At 34.9% G+C, this 20,818-nt stretch overlaps 1 protein-coding gene across 1 annotated transcript in view; it reads right to left on the bottom strand.

The window, feature by feature from the left end:
* The window catches only part of LOC123308434 (DNA polymerase epsilon catalytic subunit 1), a 45,419-nt gene that overhangs the window by 9,482 nt on the left and 15,119 nt on the right, over positions 1 to 20,818 (bottom strand). The window contains exons 9-19 of the mRNA XM_044891078.1: positions 19,053 to 19,245; positions 18,696 to 18,963; positions 18,467 to 18,640; positions 14,740 to 15,180; positions 14,038 to 14,403; positions 11,674 to 11,857; positions 5,176 to 5,466; positions 4,883 to 5,119; positions 4,639 to 4,826; positions 4,194 to 4,556; positions 3,909 to 4,137 (exon numbers count right to left, since the gene is read on the bottom strand). Of these exons, the coding sequence (XP_044747013.1) occupies positions 3,909 to 4,137; positions 4,194 to 4,556; positions 4,639 to 4,826; positions 4,883 to 5,119; positions 5,176 to 5,466; positions 11,674 to 11,857; positions 14,038 to 14,403; positions 14,740 to 15,180; positions 18,467 to 18,640; positions 18,696 to 18,963; positions 19,053 to 19,245 (2,934 nt within the window). The remainder of the gene's footprint in view (positions 1 to 3,908; positions 4,138 to 4,193; positions 4,557 to 4,638; positions 4,827 to 4,882; positions 5,120 to 5,175; positions 5,467 to 11,673; positions 11,858 to 14,037; positions 14,404 to 14,739; positions 15,181 to 18,466; positions 18,641 to 18,695; positions 18,964 to 19,052; positions 19,246 to 20,818) is intronic.

Below are 20,818 nucleotides of genomic sequence, written 5' to 3'. Positions count from 1 at the left end.
GATTGGAGAAAAAATCATTTTCTCGAAATTTACACATGCGATACAGTTGAAATCTAGTCTAGCTCTTGAAAAAAGTTTTCAAGGTCCTTGTAAAATTTTAGTGTCATCTGTAGTTGGGGAGCCCAAGAGCGAAATTTGGGATTTACTCGAGCGTGTCAGATTAATATAAGTGGAGATAACTCGAATCCTGTAGAGTACCTCTACCAAAAATTAGTCGGAATTGTCTAGGCCAGCCTGTCAGAATAGTAAAAAAGAGATCATTGTACATACCCGAGCTTGTCAGATTAAGATATATTTGGTTAATCAATATTTTGAAAAGTATACATTCTGTTCATCTGACAATTTAAGCAAAATGTGTGGGAGGGCGCCAAACTTGCAAAAAAAGTCACGTGTACATTTTCGAGCGCGATGACTTTTTTCTTATTTTAAAGCTAATGATTCAAGAATATCGGAAAAAATATAATCGGACAGTTTCAGCAAGTCTAAACAGTACAAATTTGCCATTAAGTTCACAAAAATCAGTGTTTTTGAATTATCTCCTCTACTGGGCTTCAAATTGTTTTCGCATTCTTTATAAAAGAGCATAACATTGTCTGCAAATTTGCTCCGAAGCAATTTTTTCTACGTTCAATCGTTTTTGAGATACATTACGATGAATGTACCTTAGACTGGTATTCACAAAACAAGGACTACACCTCTTCATCCAAGCCAAGGTAGTTTCTGATCACCAGCGGGACTGGGATAAATATTTACATCTATAGATGTAAATATAGATATAATAGATGAATATATTCACCATGGCATATATATCTTCGGTTCAAGAATCTACCAAGGAAACTCCATCCAGTATAATGTTCGGCCTTGCGACTTAGAGTTTGGATGTAAGCCTGGAGAAGACGTAGCTGGGGAGGACTACGTTAGTAAATTAAGGAACAAGCTGGATTACATTCATGACAAGGTGCGCAACCAAATGCAGCAAGCAAGTGACCGAATGAAAATGCGCTACGACATCAAGGCTATTGAAGGTGGGTTCACCACTGGAGATCTGGTGTGGCTACATAATCCACAAAGGAGGAAAGGTTTTTCTCCGAAGCTGCAGAGACAGTGGAAGGGACCGTATGAAGTAATCAAGAGGATAAATGATGTAGTTTACAGGATAAGGAAGCTCCCCAGAGGAAAACCGAAGGTCGTCCATTTCAACCGGTTAGCCCCGTACGCGCAGGACGAAGAAGAGGTACGTCTTGTGGAAGCTCCGATGCAAGGTAGCAGCGATTACCAGAGGTTTATGGATTGCTATGGCGAGACACGCGTTGCACGGATCGGCGTCACACAGGAAGTACATCAAGACCTCTTTACCGTGTCTGAGGAATACTCTCTCGCTCATTGTGTAGCGAAGGACCTTCGTATGAGCAAAGGAATAGCTAGAGTATTAAGAAATAAATTTTAACGTCAGGAAGAACTATTGCGACAGCAGCCAAGAATCGGAAAAGCTTTGAAACTGAAGGCTCAAGGTCGGTTCATTTATTACCCTATCACCAACATTCAAATCAGAAGCCAACCTATCAGAATCTATGGACAGCAATACATAGCTTGAAAGAAGACCTTCAACGCTTTGGAGTTAGGAAATTAGCTGTTTCCAAGCTCGGTTGTGGACTGGACCAGCTGAATTGGCGGGTTGTGCGAAGCATGCTGGAGGTGGTATTTCAGAAGACTGGTATACGGATCCTTGTATGCAATTTTAACCCGAAGCAAACCAAGGAGCCTAGAAAAACTGTGGAGTGCTACTTCCATCAGAAAAGCTACTGTAGGAATGGTGATGAGAGCAGGTTTCGCCACGGTCCTCGGAGAAATTCGTGAAATCTGTTCTGGGACAGAACAGGCTTAAGGAGGGGACAGTGTAACCAGTCCGGCCCTTGCGGTCGAACTTTTCGAGAAGGATGGCGGCAACTTTATTCTGGAACGACCGCGAAGGCACGGGAATGTTTATGGCGCCTATATAAGCCCAGCGGAGGAGCAGGTAGTATAGTACAGTTATAGTTCACAGTGCAAGCAACGGACTATAGTGGAAATAAATAGTAGTGACATAGTTAGTTATAAGTGTATTAAGTGTAAATAAATAATTTTAATCGGTCAGACGTTTTAATCAAGCGAAGAAAACGTTACACTACATTGATCTTGTCCTTTCGCAAGTATGGCTAAGCTCCTAGAGCTCATCACCCTCTAGCTCGAAAACGGTTAAGAGTATGTAAGGTTACTTTACAGAGAAGTTGCGTAGAATTTCATTATTTACAACTTTCATAATGAATTCAGAAACGATTCGAGTACAGGATGAGAGATATTTAAAAAATATGCCTCGTTATCATCTTCAAACTGTCAGATTAAGAACTCCCGATTAGTGTCAGATTAATGGATCAAAGATGAGAGATATTTCAAAAAAATGCCTTGTTATCATTTTCAAACAGTCAGATTAAGTACCTCCCCCCGATTAGTGTCAGATTAATGGATCAAAACCTAGATTAACAATCTATATGAAATCTGACACGCTCGAGTATGTACAAGTAACATGTTTTTTTGCATTTTCATAGGACCGCTTCTTGAAAAGTAGCTTACTTTAGATCAAAAATATATCCTCTAAATATCTAAAACGCTCGAAATTTTTTTTTTACATTTTCAACTCTTTCGTACGACCAGACCCTCCACGCAAACTGTCAGATAAGCATGAATTCATTATCAGAGACGTAGGGCATATACAGTATCTTAATCTGACACGCTCGAGTAGGTACAGGGTGGGCAAAATTGGTGATACATGAACTACTAACTTTTTATCCCAACGAGATAGAGTTTAATGAATGGCACATTTCGGTCGTCTACTGTATTCCTCTATCTTCTTTTGTTTTCGAGTTAAAGGCCAAAATTGAAATTAGGGCGAATTCAACTTTGGTCATTATCTCCGTTTCTGTTTGTTGAAATGAAAACATTATTGAGACACATTTTTGATAGCAATCCATTGGCGTACCATAATTTTTTGCAACTGGTTTATTTGCAGAGCTATAACATAAAAGTCTGTTTTTTCGTATGAAAACAATATTTTAAAATGACTTAGAAAGAATCGCAATTTTTTCCCGTTTCAGAAATATATCATACATCGCCCTCAGTCTTTCCGAGTCATTTCAAACTAATCTTTTCATAAAAAAACACATCTTTATGTTATAATTCAGCATATATATACCAGTTGGAAAAAAACATAGTACGCCACTAGATTGCTATGAAAAAAGTGTCTAAATATTGTTTTTATTTCAACATCCTAGCACAAACAGAAACGGAGATAATGAAATTTTAATTGTGGCCTAAAACTCGAAAACAAAAGAAGATAGAGGAATGCAGTTGACGGCATTGTTAGTTTCTCGAAAAAAGAGGAACTTGATGTGCCATGCATTGTTCTCTATCTCGTTGGGTTGAAAAAGTTGTAGTTCAGGCATCACCAATTTTGACAACCTGTACACCTGACGATTTTTTCTTACATCTTCGAAAACCTGCAGACGCTTTCTCCACCGCTGAAAGTGCATACATCATAAAACCTTTTTTTTCTTTCTACCATCTTCAAAATCCACCAGCTCTCCACGACGATCGAGTAAATCCCGATTTAGCATCGTGGGCTCCCCAACTACTGGTGAATAGTTCCTGTGATAGATTTTTTTTGACACTTTTCATTCATTTGGTGGTGCATTTCCACGAAATTCTGTACAAGACTTCGGCCCAAAATACAAAATTACCGACATTTGGGTAGAATGGATAAAGCTTTAGTCTTCTCGCGTTTTTTTGGAATATTTTTTTCGAAATTTAAAGGGGCGAATAACAAACCCCTATGATGAAGAGGGGTTAATAACACAGGTGAGATGTTTTCTTACCTGAATATGAATTTGACATTGTGGAAAGTCTGATAGAGCAGGAATACTATTGCATAATGTGCTGATAGTAGTTGTTGACTGAATGGCAATTAAAGTTGGCCCACGTTTCTCATCCTTATAACCTTGTAATGTTTTATGTAATAATTTATAGACAACATTCAAGTCTGTTTCAACTCTGACTTCAAACTGTACACCTTCTGGAGGTAGAAGATTATCATCTTTTTCCTTTCTGAAAAAATAACCATATCATTAATACCACACAAAAGTTATAACATCAAGACTTACTTCACTATTCTTTCAGCTTCATATAAATTATTCATATTCGGCATCAAGTTGGTTCGTACAGAGTCAACAACAATAATTAATGCTTTCTTAAGAGATGTGATGAATAATCCGAACATTTGTTGCTTTTTTGTGGGATGCCTGTGCTGATAGAAGTAAATATGTTTCAACGAATCTTTGGGCAAATAAGAACCTTTCGACATGTTCACCATTTCTATGTCCTCTAAATCAAAGAAATCAGTGTTATTAGCCCCTCTCCTCAATTTGCAAACTGAGCCTATTTGAACTAAAACTCTAAACATTGATGGAACTTGTGTCTCATAAAGCCCTTCAACGTTTGGATCAGATAAATCCAAGAATACATCTCTGAAAAACAAAGGGAGAAATTAAAGAACATCGCTAAAAAATCGTTGATCATAAGAGAGCGCATGTTAGACGTTTGACATACTTTTCATGTTTCCTATACAATTCTTCGGGTACTGAATATCTATAAAGATTATAAATAGGCCTAGACCTAGGAAGAATCCTGTTGCATTTCTTGAAAAGGTCTCCTTCCTCTGCGACTTTTGGGGTTCTTAAATTAACATAATAAATTTTTGGAACCTTCATTTTGAGCAGATGTAATTCTGATTCAACCTAGAGAATAAACACAATGAGCTACTAATACAATAAATATCAAAAATAATATCTACCAGAGCCCACAATTTGAATTCCCCTGGTGTATTACTTTCAATCACTTGTACAACTTGCCAGGATAAATTATATAACTTTCTTTGTGCTTTTTGAATGAAACTCTGTATATTTACTCCTGATCTTAGAGCTGTATTAGCTGCTGATTTAATTCTTTTCGATTGTTGGCCATTATCCCTTTGGAAAGCTTGAAATTCCCATTTCTTCTTCTGGAAAGCTAGCCAAGCTTTTCGTTCACCCTTAGAAAAAATGTAATTGAACAACATTTTCAACAATTGGGAAATAACAATCTTACCAAAGTATTGCCAAATTTTGGGGGATTACCCAATACTTCCCTCCAACTTCTGTTCAGTTCGTCTTCACTATATTCTGCATCCCTTTGCCTTTTTCTTTTAGTAACCAAGGCAACAGTTTTTTGCATAGGATTTTTGTTTTTACCGAAATCTTCAACATCATTCACAACAAATGTTTTTGGAGCGGCAGAGAAAATTTCATTTATTCTTCTCTGCTTGAAATTATCGTTTTTCTCCAACATTTTTTTATGCAGCCAATCAGGATGTCTTACTCTTGGAACTGGGTTCGGAACCTGAAAGTTGTTTGAAATAACTAGAACTGATTTCAGTCCTACTTATTAAGCCGCGTACACATCTGAGCAAAACAGCCGAATGAGCACATCGCGCCGAATGAGCATTCAGATGTGGACGGACAAAACACACCGCACCGAACGCGCTCATGTTGCGCGGAGCCGATCCGCAATTTGTCGGTCCATCAAAGAAAGTTCGTGCTCAGTGTGGACGGGTTTAGTTGACATCTTTTCCTCGAACCGAACGCACACATTTAAATATGGATTTCTCGCAAGAAACGTGTTTGAATTTAATAAAATAGTATGAAAACCGCCCAATCTTGTCGCCCTCACTCTGAATGTCGTGCAAAAAAAAAAGTGCTGTTGAGGCTACGGTCTCGACTTCTTTGTAGATATAATTGTGAAGACCATCTAGTACGCCGTCGTCTCTTCTTCTTTAGCAACTCGTACAGAATTATGGAAGAGGCACTAGCACAACCCAAGTTTTCCATCCTTAGAACATAGAATACATAGAATAATTCCTTGTTTCTAAGTTTCCATCGTAAGCACTGAACTGACACATCCGTTGGAGCGGCTCCGAACACATGCTCATGCTGTTCGTGCGTCGGAAAGAAAAATTGTCCGCATAAACGCTCATTCGGTGCGGCGTGCTCATTCGGCTATTTTGCTCAGATGTATACGCGCCTTCAGAAGGAACTAAATACAGTCTAATGTCTAATGACTCAGAGATGAAAATTTCATTCATTTAAAAGATCAGTAAACTTAAACAACACACAATGAATTTGGAACTCAATATGAATAAATAAATAAAAATATAATATATAGGGTGTTTCATGAATGATTGTTCAGGCTCGGAGTACAGATGTAGGGCATTTTGGGGAGTCTGAACCAATGTCAAAATTTATCCAACCAAACTACATTCGTTTAAGAGATACAGGATGTTTTATGTATTTTATACAAAACTTTCAATCGGCATAACTCATGAAAACCTTCAAGGATTTCCATGACTATTTAGAAATGAGTATAAGACAATATTCACTCATAATAACTAGTCGGACTTAGAAAATTATATTTTTTATTCCACATTTTGTGAAACACTCCGTATATCAAATTTTCAAGCAGCGAAATTTTCCTTAGAATTTACATTCATACACTTTAAACAAACAACCGGCACACTTTGTATTAATATTTTAGATACCACTGAATATTAGGAATTTTCAATTCATAATGAAAACGGTGCTGTGAATCTCCGAATAATAGATAATATTTTTCAGGAATAAATCTTTAGGAATGTGCTACATCTTATTTCACCGGAATGCACAGATAACAAAAATTACCCCTAAATTCAGAAGCAAGATTTAAATTATGTCGTTTTGGTAGAGGGAGTCCTTGTAAGATGAGTAAGATCTCCAGATCTTAGATGCTTAAATTAATTCTTATAAGGACACTTAAGTTCACTTCAATGTTTATTCGAGTTTTTGATTATGTATTGTTTTACATAAAATCTTTGATTATTGGTTATTGGTAACGTCCATGTTTTCAATAATATAAAATAATTTTTGCAGGAATTTGGATAAGTTTTATTTTGTATCCTAATAATACATCGTCAACGTTTCGAATCTTGTGTGATTATTTTTCATGGCTCGTATTTTTTCGGAATAAATATCGTCAAATTTGAAAAAATCTTGGTCGTAGTGATTTTCATTTAATTTCAGGATAATTCAACCTCCTCTAGATGTTTTGTAATATGTTGTTTATATCTTTGATTATGTTATCATCTGAATTTCAATTATTCGCAGCTTGCTTCTGAACTTAGGGAGTCTTTTTTTGAAGAACTACTTTAGGTTATGTGAAAAGGAACACCGAAATATTCGAATGAAATAAAGTGCAACATATTTCTAGATTTGTTCCTGAGAAATTTAATTTTTAATATGGATTAACGCATTATTCAGAGATTCTTAGGCCCGTGTTCATTATAAACTGAAAATCCCTGATATTCAATGGTATTGTAATGTCCGAATTCCCTGATTACGCCGCTGCCGCCGCTCGAAAACATCAAGAACATCGCTACGGTTAGTCTGGAATGTTCTCGAACCGGGGCGTATTGATACAAAAGATACGCATGGTGGACCGAACGGTTACGAAGTTCCAAGTATTGAAAATGAATAAGCGAGTTCGTAAATAAATTAGAGTAAGTCCTAGTACATAAATTAGTGTAGTAGTTGTGTAAATAAATTTGATTAACCCTTAACGTTTAAGTATAAAAACATTGATGCAAAGTGTGCCAGAATTGCCAATAGGCTTGTTTGAAAAAATATTTAGTGCGGATTTAAGGAGAATTTCGCTTCCTGAAAATTTGACGTTTTCTCAGCGTTTCACAAGATGTGAAATAAAAAATATAATTTCATCAGTCTGGAGCTGCACTATCTACAAGTCATTATAAGCGAATATTAATCATAGTCCTGTACTCATTTCTTGAAATTTTTATGAAAATCCATGAAGGCATTCAAGAGTTACGCCCTATGCCGCTCGAAAATATTTCATACATGAAACATCTTATAATTCTTAAACAAATATAATACAGGGTGTCCGCGCCATGGGGCAGCGGTCGATTACTCTAATTCTATTAACTTTACAAAAGAGAGTTTCAAATAAAACTTTCCTCTTTTTAAGTAGAGCATCTCCTAAAATTATTTAGAATCATACAAAGTGTTTCGTTTCTTCTGCACAGCTATCAACTTCAATATTTTAAATGGAACACCCTATATATTTTTACATTTTTGAATTTCTTGTATAAAAGTTGAATATATGTTTGACAACACAACTATGTTTGAATTCTCAACTGTTTTCGAGAAATTTGATTTTTTATTAATATTTTGACCGTTTGAGGTACTTACATGAAGGATTATAGCTCCGTCCCTATTCTATGTAATTGATTCAAATTTGGACTGTGTCTAGTCAATAATTGAAACAATTAAAATTTTCTTTGTAAATAACCATATTATACATGATTTTTTTAAGTGTTTCATTAGAAGTTTTCGAGGAAGGAATTGTAATACAGATTCAAGATTTTGGATTTTCGTTTTAGAGAACATGAACTTTAATTGCAAAATATTTTCAAGCGGAATCTACTTCCGGTTTCACCGGAAACGAATGTAGCTTCGTTATTTCAAATGCAACACCCTGTATATTTTTACATATTCGAATTCTTCGTTTAATTTTACACTGATTTGATTTATGATATGTGCAACCATTCAAGCGGTTTTTGAATTATAACCTGATTATCAAATTTTTTGAAAAAAAGGTTGTCACAGATTAGTGTCCATATCTTCAAAATCCCTCATTATAAGAATTTCTTTTTGCGAAAGTAGAACAAAAGAAAGTACGCTGATACTGTTTCTTGTATAACTTATGAGGAAATATTATACAGGGTGTCCGAAAAAGGGCCCCAAACTGAGCCTCGATAAAACTATGAAATCTCACTTTTTTCAAATGGCAACCCTATAATTTTGTAATTCCAATCGATTGCCCGTCAAAAACTACTTAGAGTGTCCCCAACATTCCATGCCTCTAAAATCAGTAATTTCGCCGTAATTGAATAAAATTCGAATTTCGGGAATAAATCAAGGTTTCTTAGTCTAACCATAGATTTATTAGGATAGAAATTTTCAAGAAGGCTATGTCTGTTCCAAAGATTATAGAGTAGAAAGATAGGAAACGAAGCGACTAGAGTGATGTGAGCGCCCTCTGTGTTTCAAATGTGTTTTTAAGGCCCTGGTTGAAATATCAATTCGAGAGACATATAAAATTTTGCGAGATGTCAGAGTCATATGGCCATTTTGATCAAACCGGTTTTGAATGTTTTGATTCTCGTATCCATAGACAACCTCGTATCGCCTTTTGTTTTTCAAGCCCGTTCTAGTTGCTGATTATTGAAATTTTTGTCGGATTTCTTGGCGAAAACCTCAGAATATCGTTCGAAAATTATTGTATGGTGAAGAACTGTGGAGCAAATAAAACGAATTTTACTGAGGAAAATGGGAATGTAAGTATTAAAACTGGTAACATGTGACTCGGTCATTCATTGATTTTTGTTTTCAGTGCTACGAAGTGGATAAAATTTTCAGGGCGTAAAGGCCTGCAAACACTACTGACTACACCATGTGCAATAAACATTTTACTGCAAGTCGATTGAGAACTGTTCATCCACGTGAATTGTTGTATGCAGGAAGCATCCCTTACATGAAGGGCTTATTTAGGGGAATTTATGACTTTTACATGTCCATTCAAAGATTCTCAATTGCGTTCAATATATTCAGAAATGCAAAAGTTTTATGGATTTCGATTTGGGAATTGGGTGACTGTCAAATTGTTGTTTGGAAAGTCAAAGTTTTATGAAACCTTCTGTGAGTGTTTATTCGTCAATCAATTTATATATTGTGTCATAAAGAGACCATACCATGAAGAAATCATGAAAAAGCATGAAGAAATTATACTGACGGGCTTGAATACAAAGCTTGTATACCTATGTAAGGTTTTTTTCAATTGTGGTTCTGAAAATTTTGTAAATAATATGTAGGTAACGGAAATGTGTATCCTATGACGGTAAATTGAATATTGGTTCATATCAATTTCTGATATAAATTGTAAAAATTCACCTCAGTTTATTAATTCGAAACGTTTTCACAGAAAGAACACCTTTCACGTAACTATAGCCAGATAACCATGTACTCTTGTATCCTAGTCGAAGCACTATTCGTTGTCCATAATTTCAAATTTTTGTGAATTTTTTATAGATTGCAAATAAAAATTTAGCACATCCAACAGTGTATATCATTGATACCAATCGATTCCAAAAAATGTTCAGATGAAAACTAACATCCTGGTCACAAAACAAAACCATCCTTTTGTTTTGTCGCTCAGGATGTTTGTTTTCTGGTCTCAACAAGGTCAATATTGAAATTGAATACAAGGAATAGAATTCGAATTTCGCGCCCCTCAATTATAAAAGAGAAAACTGTTATTAAACAGTTTTTCTGTATTGATAATACGTTTTCAGCGCCATCTCATTGTCAAATGTGTTTTCACTGGCCAAAATGTAGTCGGTTTTTAGTACTAGCGATATGAGGGCGTTTCCTATCTTTCTACTCTATAATCTTTGGTCTGTTCATTTATAATGCATTTTTGAGAACTGTCATTTATACTTGTTTGATTAATCGGGCACTATGCAAAATCAGAATTACAGTAACAGTGATGTATTAAATATGTTCTTCATTTACGGTGAATGTAACAAAATATTAGAAAGGGCAGTCAGAACTTTCAACGAAAGAAACCCACATTTACCACCTTTAACAAAATCAAAGTTCAGGAGGTATCAAAACAATTTTCTCCGTAGTGGAAGCATTAACCCAAAACGGAATCGTGTGAAAACAGTAACAGGTAATGAAGAAAATCAAATAAATATTCTAGGACATATTCACGGAAACTTTGATTTTGTTAAAGGTGGTAAATGTGGGATTTTGATTTTGATGAATTTCCGTTTTGATATTGGATCTACGTTTTCGTGGACCCTGTATATAATATGGTTGTTTAAAAAGAAAATTGTATGTGTTCCATTCATTGAATTTCATTTATTCATTTCGTGGACCCTGTATATAATATGGTTATTCACAAAGAAAATTTTTAGTGTATCATTTATTGACTAGACACAGTCCAAATTTGAACCAATTACATAGAATAGGGACGAAGCTATAATCCTTACTTACACAGTACGTCAAACTGTCAAAATATTAATAAAAAGTCAAATTTCTCGACAACCGTTGAGAATTCAGACATAGTTGTGTTTTCAAACTTATATTCAAATTTAACAAGGAATTCAAAAATGTAAAAATATATAGTGTGTTTCATTTAAAATAACGAAGTTGATAGCTGTGCAGTAGAAACGAAATACTTTGTATAGTTCTAAATAATTTTAGAAAATGCTCTACTTAAAAAGAGGAAAGTTTAATTTGAAACTCTTTTTAGTGAAGTTAAAAGAATTAGAGTAATCGACCGCTGCCCCATGGCGCGGACACCCTGTATATAGTTAAGGCATATTTCGAACCCTGACTCTCCAAAATGTTATACACCGCTGCACTAAAAGCCTTTTCCATCACTCATGAAGCACTCTGTACCAACACATAGTGAATTCATTTTGGTATTCTTACTCACCCCTTGCATAGCTGCCGGAATTGTGATGATTTTTTGAATTGCACCCCCTAAACGTTCTATGTAATATCCCCAATCTAAAATATCACGGATGTCAATAGTATCTATAGAGCTATCTTTGAGCCATTTCCTAAGGTAATGTTTTTGAACACTCTCTTCAGCTTGGAATATTGCTAGAGGAATTGCCCTGAAATACACCACTTTAGTTTATTTTTGATTGATGTGGCCGATACTTAATGAAAATCCATAATTATTGAACTTAATAATTAAAATCTGTTAAGTTCAGTATACTTTATGTTGTTTTGGAGTAGAATAGAGCAATATCTCATGAAATTCCGCTCACATTCATTTAATTTCATCAATCTTTCATTCAGAGAAGGTAAGTAGAATACTCAATAATGTTTCGAAGTAATCATTATTAACCAGAAGTTAATATAATCAATATTTCAAGAAATTTTTTCCATTTAAGAAATTATCGTCTGCGCTAAAGAGGCAGATTTGGAGGATTGTGAAGGCAATGGCAGATCCAGCTTATGGTTCACTTGCTGTGAACTCTTTATTGAGCTCACTGTAACATGCTGTGCCATCAATAAATGAGTATTTATTTCTATGAAAATTAGAGAATTTCACAATGGACACTTCAAGGTGTGGTCATGACGCACAGTTTCTGAATCATTTTCGAAAGGGATTATGAATCAATTTGATTTACTTTTATTTAATTTTTAATCTTATCCTTCTTTTTTAATTTTTTCTTTTTTCATTTCCGATGTGAGTGTCGAGTAGCTTGAAAAACCCTACCGGTTTTGAAGAATGAGATACTCTTTAATGTTAAATATTTCAGCTTATTTCGTAACATTTTCAATTCATACCAATAACTGTATTCACGGGTAGAGATTTTTTCTTGATCTTTTGTATCATAACGAGCCTCTAATGGCCGTTTCCGTAAACAATGATTTGATTCTTAAACCACGTTGAATTGATAAAAATTTTGTGCTTAAATGTGCCTGAAGAATTTATACATTGTCTACTGGGGCCCAGTTGTACAGTTCCAAGTTCAAGCTGAGTTTAAGTTTGAGCCAAGCTCAACTTTGACAATAGGAAATACTCCTTCTGACGAAAATGATGTATTTTTTATGGACTATCTTTGAAACGTCACATTTTGAAATAATCATTTCAACCGTTTCCCGAAAAAAAAAATTATTTTAAGTACTTAAAAATGAAAATTTAAAATGGGTATTTAAAATTTAAAGCGTTTCATGTGGATTGCAAAAGTTGGCAACATCGACTGAAATATGCATTGATAATAAATGACAACAAATACACTATCTAGATAAGATAGACAAAGATGTCTATGAAGTCTGCGACGAATGAGGAAGGTCGTAAAATTTTATGGGATTTTTATGGCCGGTTGCTGTTGAGGCTCGCCAATGAGTACGCGCCTTATGATGGCCCTAAATCAACAGCCATTGCTCTTTTTATTTTTTAGTAGGCGCTGTTGCCAAATCGTAAACTAGAAACGAAGCGATTTAAATTTTAAAACCTCATATTTGAAGAATGATTTTGAATAGTTTCCGAGGTGCATTGGAAAAATTCATGAATAAAACTCATAATTATTCAGTTTAAACTTGCATATGCTGTGATATAACCCAAATCGAGGAGAATTCCCCATTCCGTACTATTTTGACAGGTTAAACTAGGTCCAATGTTGAACTCGACTCGAATTTGAATTGTACAACCGGGCCTTAAACGACGCAAAGGCACACAGCAGTCAGGTCACGAGTTATCTTGGGAAGTCACGTCACGTTGAAAAAAAAACTTATCTCTTAGGACATAAGTGTAAAAAATAGAATAATACTTCTTCTAAATTATACACGATTTTTTTCACAATGGGCATCACAATCTTCTTGTTCGAACATTCCAACAATCGTCGTTAAAATGGGATGAATTGGGCAAACATGATAGCACTTTTTCAACATAACTTTCATAAGCACTTTAAAGAAACTGCCTCGATTTTCTACATTTTTTTTCACCCTAAATTGCACGATACAACAATTATGATTCTCTCAAAAGTGACCTGATGCATCTAATCCGATGAACTTGGTACTGGACCATTCATTGTCCAGCCATATGTTTATGTTTTGTTTCGTTTTTGCGATGCCTTCCACAATCCCGTCCTTGAAATTCAATGAAATTTTGTCGAATTTCTAGGTATCTTGGATATTTTATATAGAAAATTTTTGGTCAAACGACTTATTTTGATGAGTTCTACCTTCTGTCTAAAAAAAACCCTCACCTTTGAAAACACCCTGTACATTTGAAATAATTCCACGATTCTGCTTCTCACCACCAAGGGATTATGTGACTCACCTTTCAGTAACAGGCGCTCCATTAGGCTTCTTCGAAATGATATATTTACAAGCTAATCCAGCATCTTTCACCATTTGATCTCCTAGAAACTCGGCCAATCTTTTGGCAGTACTTATTGAAGTACTTTTTTGCCCCCCATATTCCTCCAGTTTCTTCGACATAGATCTGTTTTCAGAAATAAGATCGAACAGCTCGCTATCCGGCATGTTTCTACCGTGTGAAAAGAGCACGTCCAACCAGTAATCGGCCACTTGTGCTACAGAGGCATAGCAGCTCTCTAGAGTATCACCCTTGAGAAAAGCTTCGAAAACTGAAGATTGAAAATTTTTTATGAGCTGCAATTCTCCTCTTCTTTTTATCTCGAATCTGAAGTAAAAGTATATAAAATCTTTATTAAATCAGTTTACCAACTGATCATCACTATAAAGATTCAGTATATTTTCTATACTTTCAAAGGAACTCTCATCATCAATTACGTTGGAACAAAAAACTTATATCATTATATTTATTTTCGATTGAGAAAGAGGTTCAACAGCAATAATTGGATTGTGTTGTTATGAATAATTCGAAAATAAAAGATAATATTATAGAAATTAACAATTTAAAAAAACAACCTCTGATTTGACAGGGTCATTGTCTTTCTCTGGTGAGAAGTTATGAACATTGTTTATTTAATGAAAATAGGAACACTTTTATACCTACCCTTTCAATTCAGCCAATGATCCGTCAAAATTGAAAACTGCATAACGTTTTTTCAATTTCTTTCCTTCCTCTTTGGAAGCTGGTAGAACCATGGCTTTATAGGGCCCATCAACTTCGAAGAAAATCGAATTTTCGTCCCTCAATTCATATTCCATTGTTTCCGGATTGACCAACTCGTGGTATTGGTCGTTGGTGAAATATTCTTTGACCATCGAATTTAAGACAGCATTCGGGTAGGAAATTATAAGTTTTTTCTTCTTTTCGTCGTTCGTATGTACAACTAAATTTTCTGGGAACGACGCCGGAAGTACACACCATATACCATCGGTATCTAGTTCTAATGGTCTTCCGACCCTTTCGATGATTTCTCTTGCCCTCATGATAATATGTGCCCCTGTGTAACATACAATACCAGCCATTTCCATACTATGCCAGCGAGCCCTGGAGTTGAAGGTAATAAGGAAATTATTAAGGAATATGCAAGTGGAACTAAAGAACCGAAGATAAGATTGTCCCAAGTCACCCACCGAGTCGGGAGGCTTGGGACACAAGTTATAATCTATTGATTTCCCAACTCTCAGATGAAATAGGTGACTTGGGACGGTGTATAGTTTTGAAAAATTAGAATTTGTGATTTACAGGGTGTTTCATGAGTCGTTGGCCATAGCCTAATGGTGAATGCAGGTCATCCAGGTCTTTCAGAAAACTTGCTTTTTTTGAATCCTAAGGCTATTAGTTTCGGAGATACGGGGTGATTCATGAATATTGGCCTAAATTTGCGATAGCCATAACTCTGGACGGCAAGGTCCTATTTTGATCAAATTTTATGGGTTTGTTCACTTCAGAATGCTCTTTCAAACGGCGCATGAAATATCAATATTTTCAGGGCAGTACACAGAATATCGTGAATTTTCATTCAAGCCCCAAAATCTATATTTTTTACATACCTTACAGAAATTTCGTTATTGCCCTGAAACTCTACATAATTCATTCTAAGAAATCCAATTTCCACTTTGCATGGCACACTTGTCACAAGGGAATAGGAGCCGGAGGAATTCATAGTTTATGTCATTTTTTCGAAAAGCGGTCCTGTTTTTACTCCTTCAGTAATAGTATTCATTGTCCTTTGCCGTGATTCTGAATTGTTTGAAATTCTGTTCAATTCTTCTTCATTTTAAACCCCCAGCACATACTGAGTGTTCGTAAAAAAGTGTTTAAAAGTATGTAAGGTCGAGCTGTGAATTTTTTTGAAATTACATATTGAATTTACATACAAATGATGTAAACCATCTTGGAAGATATAATCCGTAAGTATATTTGCTTCATAAAACACATAAAATTTATTCTTCAACAATGAAAATGTACTATCATAAGAGATGTTCAAAATGGAGTTCTTCCATCTCGACACATTTCCTAGCTCTTGAAATCAGATTATGTATTGCTCTTCTTATCATATCGGGATTTTGTTTAACTTCTGCACAGGCTTCTTCTATCCTCTGCCGCAAATGCTCCCGTGAAGTTAGAAGTGTCTGTCACTTTTTCACGCACACTCAGTAGGTTTAAAATGAAAAAGAGTTGAACAGAATTTTAAAAATTTTTAATTCACGACCGAAGATAATGAATAATAACAGGACCGCATTTCGAATAAATGGCATAAAACATGAATACGTTCGGTTCCTTCATTGTTGTTTTATGAAAGGAAATAAAAAGGTTTTTCGGAAGAATAAATTTTAATAGTTGTTAATAGTGTTATGAAGTAAATACACTTACGGATTACATTTTTCAAGAGGGTTTACATCATTTGTATCTAAATTCAACATGTTTTTTTCAAAAGAATTCACAGCTCGACTTGGCATACTTTTAAACTTTTTTACGAACACTCAGTATGTGCTGAGGGTTTGAAATGAAGAAGAATTGAACAGAATTTAAAATAATTCAGAATCAAAAAATGATATAAAATATGAATTCGTCCGGTTCCTATTCCCTTGTGACAAGTGTGCCATGCAAAGTGAAAACGGAATTCCTTAGAATGGGTTATGTAGTTTTTCGTGGTACTAACGAAATTTCTGTAAGGGATGTGAAAAGTATAGATTTTGGTGCTTGAATGAAAAATCCAGATATTCTGAGTACTGCCCTGAAAATATTAATATTCCATAAACCGTTTGGAAGAGCTTTCTGAAGTGAACAAACCCATAAAGTTTGATCGAAATTGGACCTTGCATTCCAGAGTTATGGCTATCGCAAATTTATGCCAATATTCATGAATCACCCCGTATCTCGGAAACTAATAGACTTTTTCTGAAAGGCCAGGATGACCTGCATTCTCCATTGAGCTATGGCCAACGACTCATGAAACACCCTGTATAGTTGAAATTCGGTAAGGAAATTAAATGATAAACCCTTATTTCAGCGAAAGTAAATATGTATATTGCAACTCAAATGTAAGAAAACTAAACAAAACGAGGGAACTTTGATTTCTTTCATTCTTTGGTGATTTCTCTGTGGAAATAACGTAAATAATAATATCCTGCGAAAAATCGGCATATTTCTTGCTGCCAATGAGCCGCTTGTATCTATTCGGCATTGTCCAAAGTCACCCCATGAAACAACAAAATAAATGAATGAGATCCGTGTTGCCGTTTGATTTGTAAACAACCTTGTTTCATATCATATCTAATATCCCAAAATTCCACGTATATAGAAAAAAAATCACACATGTACAGTAAACTAGAAATTATAAGGGCCATAAAAAAACGCGCTTTTACTCTCCTGAATTTCTTAATTTTTCCTGTCAATTGAAACGCTCTGGTCACAGCAAACTCAACAGGAATTAATTATTAAACTAACCGAAAAGACGCTATACAATCTTATAAGTTTGTCCCTTCACTAATAAATGGTAAGAAACAGAGAAATCTGCAAGGGGGGTAATTGTTCCAAGTTACAGGACTGACCCGAGTCACCCGAATCTACCGAATCTATCTTTAAAGATAGAGATTTGCAGTTTCTGATTATTATTGAAATATTACTGCCGTTTTGGTACTTCTAATTCCCAATATGAAATATTTAATTTATTTGACAACAACGTTTTCCGTTTGCTGCAAAACCAAAAAATAAAAGGTGTTAGAAGGAGAACTAACTCCGTCAATGAATTCTACAGCAAAATTCTATCAGAGCAAATTTTAACTTCTTCGATAAGTTCAAAGATAACTGAGATACGAGAGGTGTCTGAAAAATGACACTTTTCAATTCCACCCAGTATCAAATACCAACAACACAAACATAAGAATAATATTAACAGAAGAGAAAATTCTTGTAATACCCAGCGCTTGGCTGCCAGTCATCGATAAGACAAGTATGAAAACAATCCGAAGTGGAGAGGATGGAACAGAGAACGCCTTATCGTACTAACTTAGGGTGGGGATATAAATATGCAGCTCCCCTGGATGACATTACATGAGTTCGTTTTAATAAACTGTTGAAATATAATCTTATGCCGTGATTTTTATTTTTCCCCCTAGAACTAGGGAATGAAATTCAACCGTTTTCAAATATTTGATGCTTACTACACCATCTACCGCTGAAACTAGAAATTTCCGTCTCATTCACGCCAAGAAATTTCTCTCTTCCGAATTTGTAGGTGCAAAAATTGATTAGAAGAGAAATTAATGAAAACAATATGAAACGATTAAAATTACAATGAATAACATTAAATAAACAAATGTAATACCCTCTTCTCATAACATATCCATAAAATGAGTTCAATATGCACTTATGGGCCAACTGTAGAGAATCATATAGAACTTCTCTATTTTTCGCAGATTTAATTTCAGAAGCATTTCCTCCCTTAATAGCTGCCGAAACAGCTGCTTTCGCTTTTTTTGATAAACCCTTGTATTCATATCTGAAAATTGAAACAAATTGAAATATTTATTTGAAAAAAATATTCTAAAAATTACCTTCTGTCCCTGAAGGCTCTTACTGTATCAACATAGAAAGAATTTTCTTTCTGACAAATAGTTGTCGTTTTTTCCTCCACTCTGGTGACTTTCTGCTTTTTATAGACCTTTCTACAGTAGATCAAGAGTCTCTTCTTCTCTAAATCGGCTTGTTCTTGTTTTGATAATTGGTGAAAAGCCCTTTTTGGACCACCAGGTATAAGAGGCGGAAATTTTTCTGTTTCTAGTTGCTGTTGTATCCTGTGATATTCGTTTTTTGTAGCTGGCACTGAAGTTAAAATGTTAAGAATTAGTTCACTGAATTGTGTTAAAAAGTTATCTGGAAAAATGTTATACATATATTCAACATCAACTTACTAAACTCAGCTCTACTCATCCAGGCCATGTTTCGCTGACATTTTGCATTAGGTTTATTGAAGTCACAGGCAGCACAAATTGTCTCATTAACCATGGCGCATGGTTGCAGTCTATTGGTCAAAATAATATTTGGATACATAGCACCAACATCTAAATGATATATTAGGGGTCTTTCTAGCCGCATAGGACGTTCCTAAAAAATAAGTACACATAGCGATTTTTTGGGAAGAATTGCTTCTGACGAAGAGTGTATAACTTCTTGCACAGAAGAAATTTTTTATTTTTGGTACTCGTGTTTCATTCAGTTTGGGTCAGAGAATATCCATAAGAAGTTGTTTTTCAGAAACGCTCTGTAACTCGAAAACGGATAAAGATATACAGGGTCTTTCACGAGGAACCTCACCCATATTTATACGGGAAACTACTGAACGTATTTTCATGAAATTCAGCACTTATAAGTATTTCACGATGCTGATGAAATCTAAAATATTTTCAAGGCATGAGCACCTCCGGTTTTTCCGGAAATTACGTCAACTTCCGTTTTTCAAATTAGAACACCATTTTTTTATTGCAGAAATAGATTCCTTAGAAAATTTCAAGTTATTTTGATGTAACATTTTTCAGTTTTGGTTGGAAAATTCTCTCTGAGCGGGAAAATTCGAAAAAAAAATCGAAAATAGAGCTCCGCTGAAACAAGAATAACTTCGAGGTTTTTGGATGGAAAATTTTCATTTTTGGGATTTTTCAAGATGTAAGATTGGTGTATCCACTTTAAAAATCGAAATCACGATTCATGATACAGGGGTTGAAAAAATCGCTTTCAAAGTTAGGGATGACAAAATCGTGAAAAATCAATTTTTTCAAATTAGAACCCCATTTTTTTATGGCAGATATTGAATCTACGTTAAAAAATAATGTGAGTGTATGCATCACACCCTTGCCCTAAAATGGATATTTTCTGAGTTATTCAAAAAAAACTGTTTTTCGTCTTGAATTTTCAGCTATTTCTTTTCCCTTCACGCCAAAAAGATGAAATTTTCAGGAACTGTTATTTGAACCATGCTGTAGATTTTTCACCCAAAAACCTCGAAGTTATTCTTGTTTCAGCGGAGCTCTATTTTCGATTTTTTTTCGAATTTTCCCGCTCAGAGAGAATTTTCCAACCAAAACTGAAAAATGTTACATCAAAATAACTTGAAATTTTCTGAGGAATCTATTTCTGCAATAAAAAAATGGTGTTCTAATTTGAAAAACGGAAATTGACGTCATTTCCGGAAAAACCGGAGGTGCTCATGCCTTGAAAATATTTTAGATTTCATCAGCATCGTGAAATACTTATAAGTGCTGAATTTCATGAAAATACGTTCAGTAGTTTCCCGTATAAATATGGGTGAGGTTCCTCGTGAAAGACCCTGTATATATTCACAGTTAGTTCTAGGGAACTGTTTTCGGATTTTTCTATGGTAGAACTTCAAAGATGGCCCATTTTAAAAGATCCACTGAAATAACTCCTTGGGAAAAGTCTGGATCAAAAAATGTTTCAGAAGAAAATTTCTGCACGTTTAAAATCTGACATTAGATTAGATTTCAGGTTCAAGTAGGTTTTACGAATAGGTAATAGACATTTTCCTCTGCAGATTCTTATTCTCTGTAAGAAACTAACAACATATTGTCATTGTCGTGTTCGCCATAAAATGAATATGGAGGAAATGTTTTATGCTCTGAATTGTTATGATGAAAATCTTCTAGACCATGAGCATATTTGA

The sequence above is a fragment of the Coccinella septempunctata genome, chromosome 2, assembly GCF_907165205.1.
Source record: "Coccinella septempunctata chromosome 2, icCocSept1.1, whole genome shotgun sequence".
Classification (NCBI taxonomy): Eukaryota; Metazoa; Arthropoda; class Insecta; order Coleoptera; family Coccinellidae; genus Coccinella; species Coccinella septempunctata.
The sequence above is the reverse complement of the archived record's forward strand: the minus strand, read 5'-3'. Positions and strand labels throughout refer to the sequence as shown.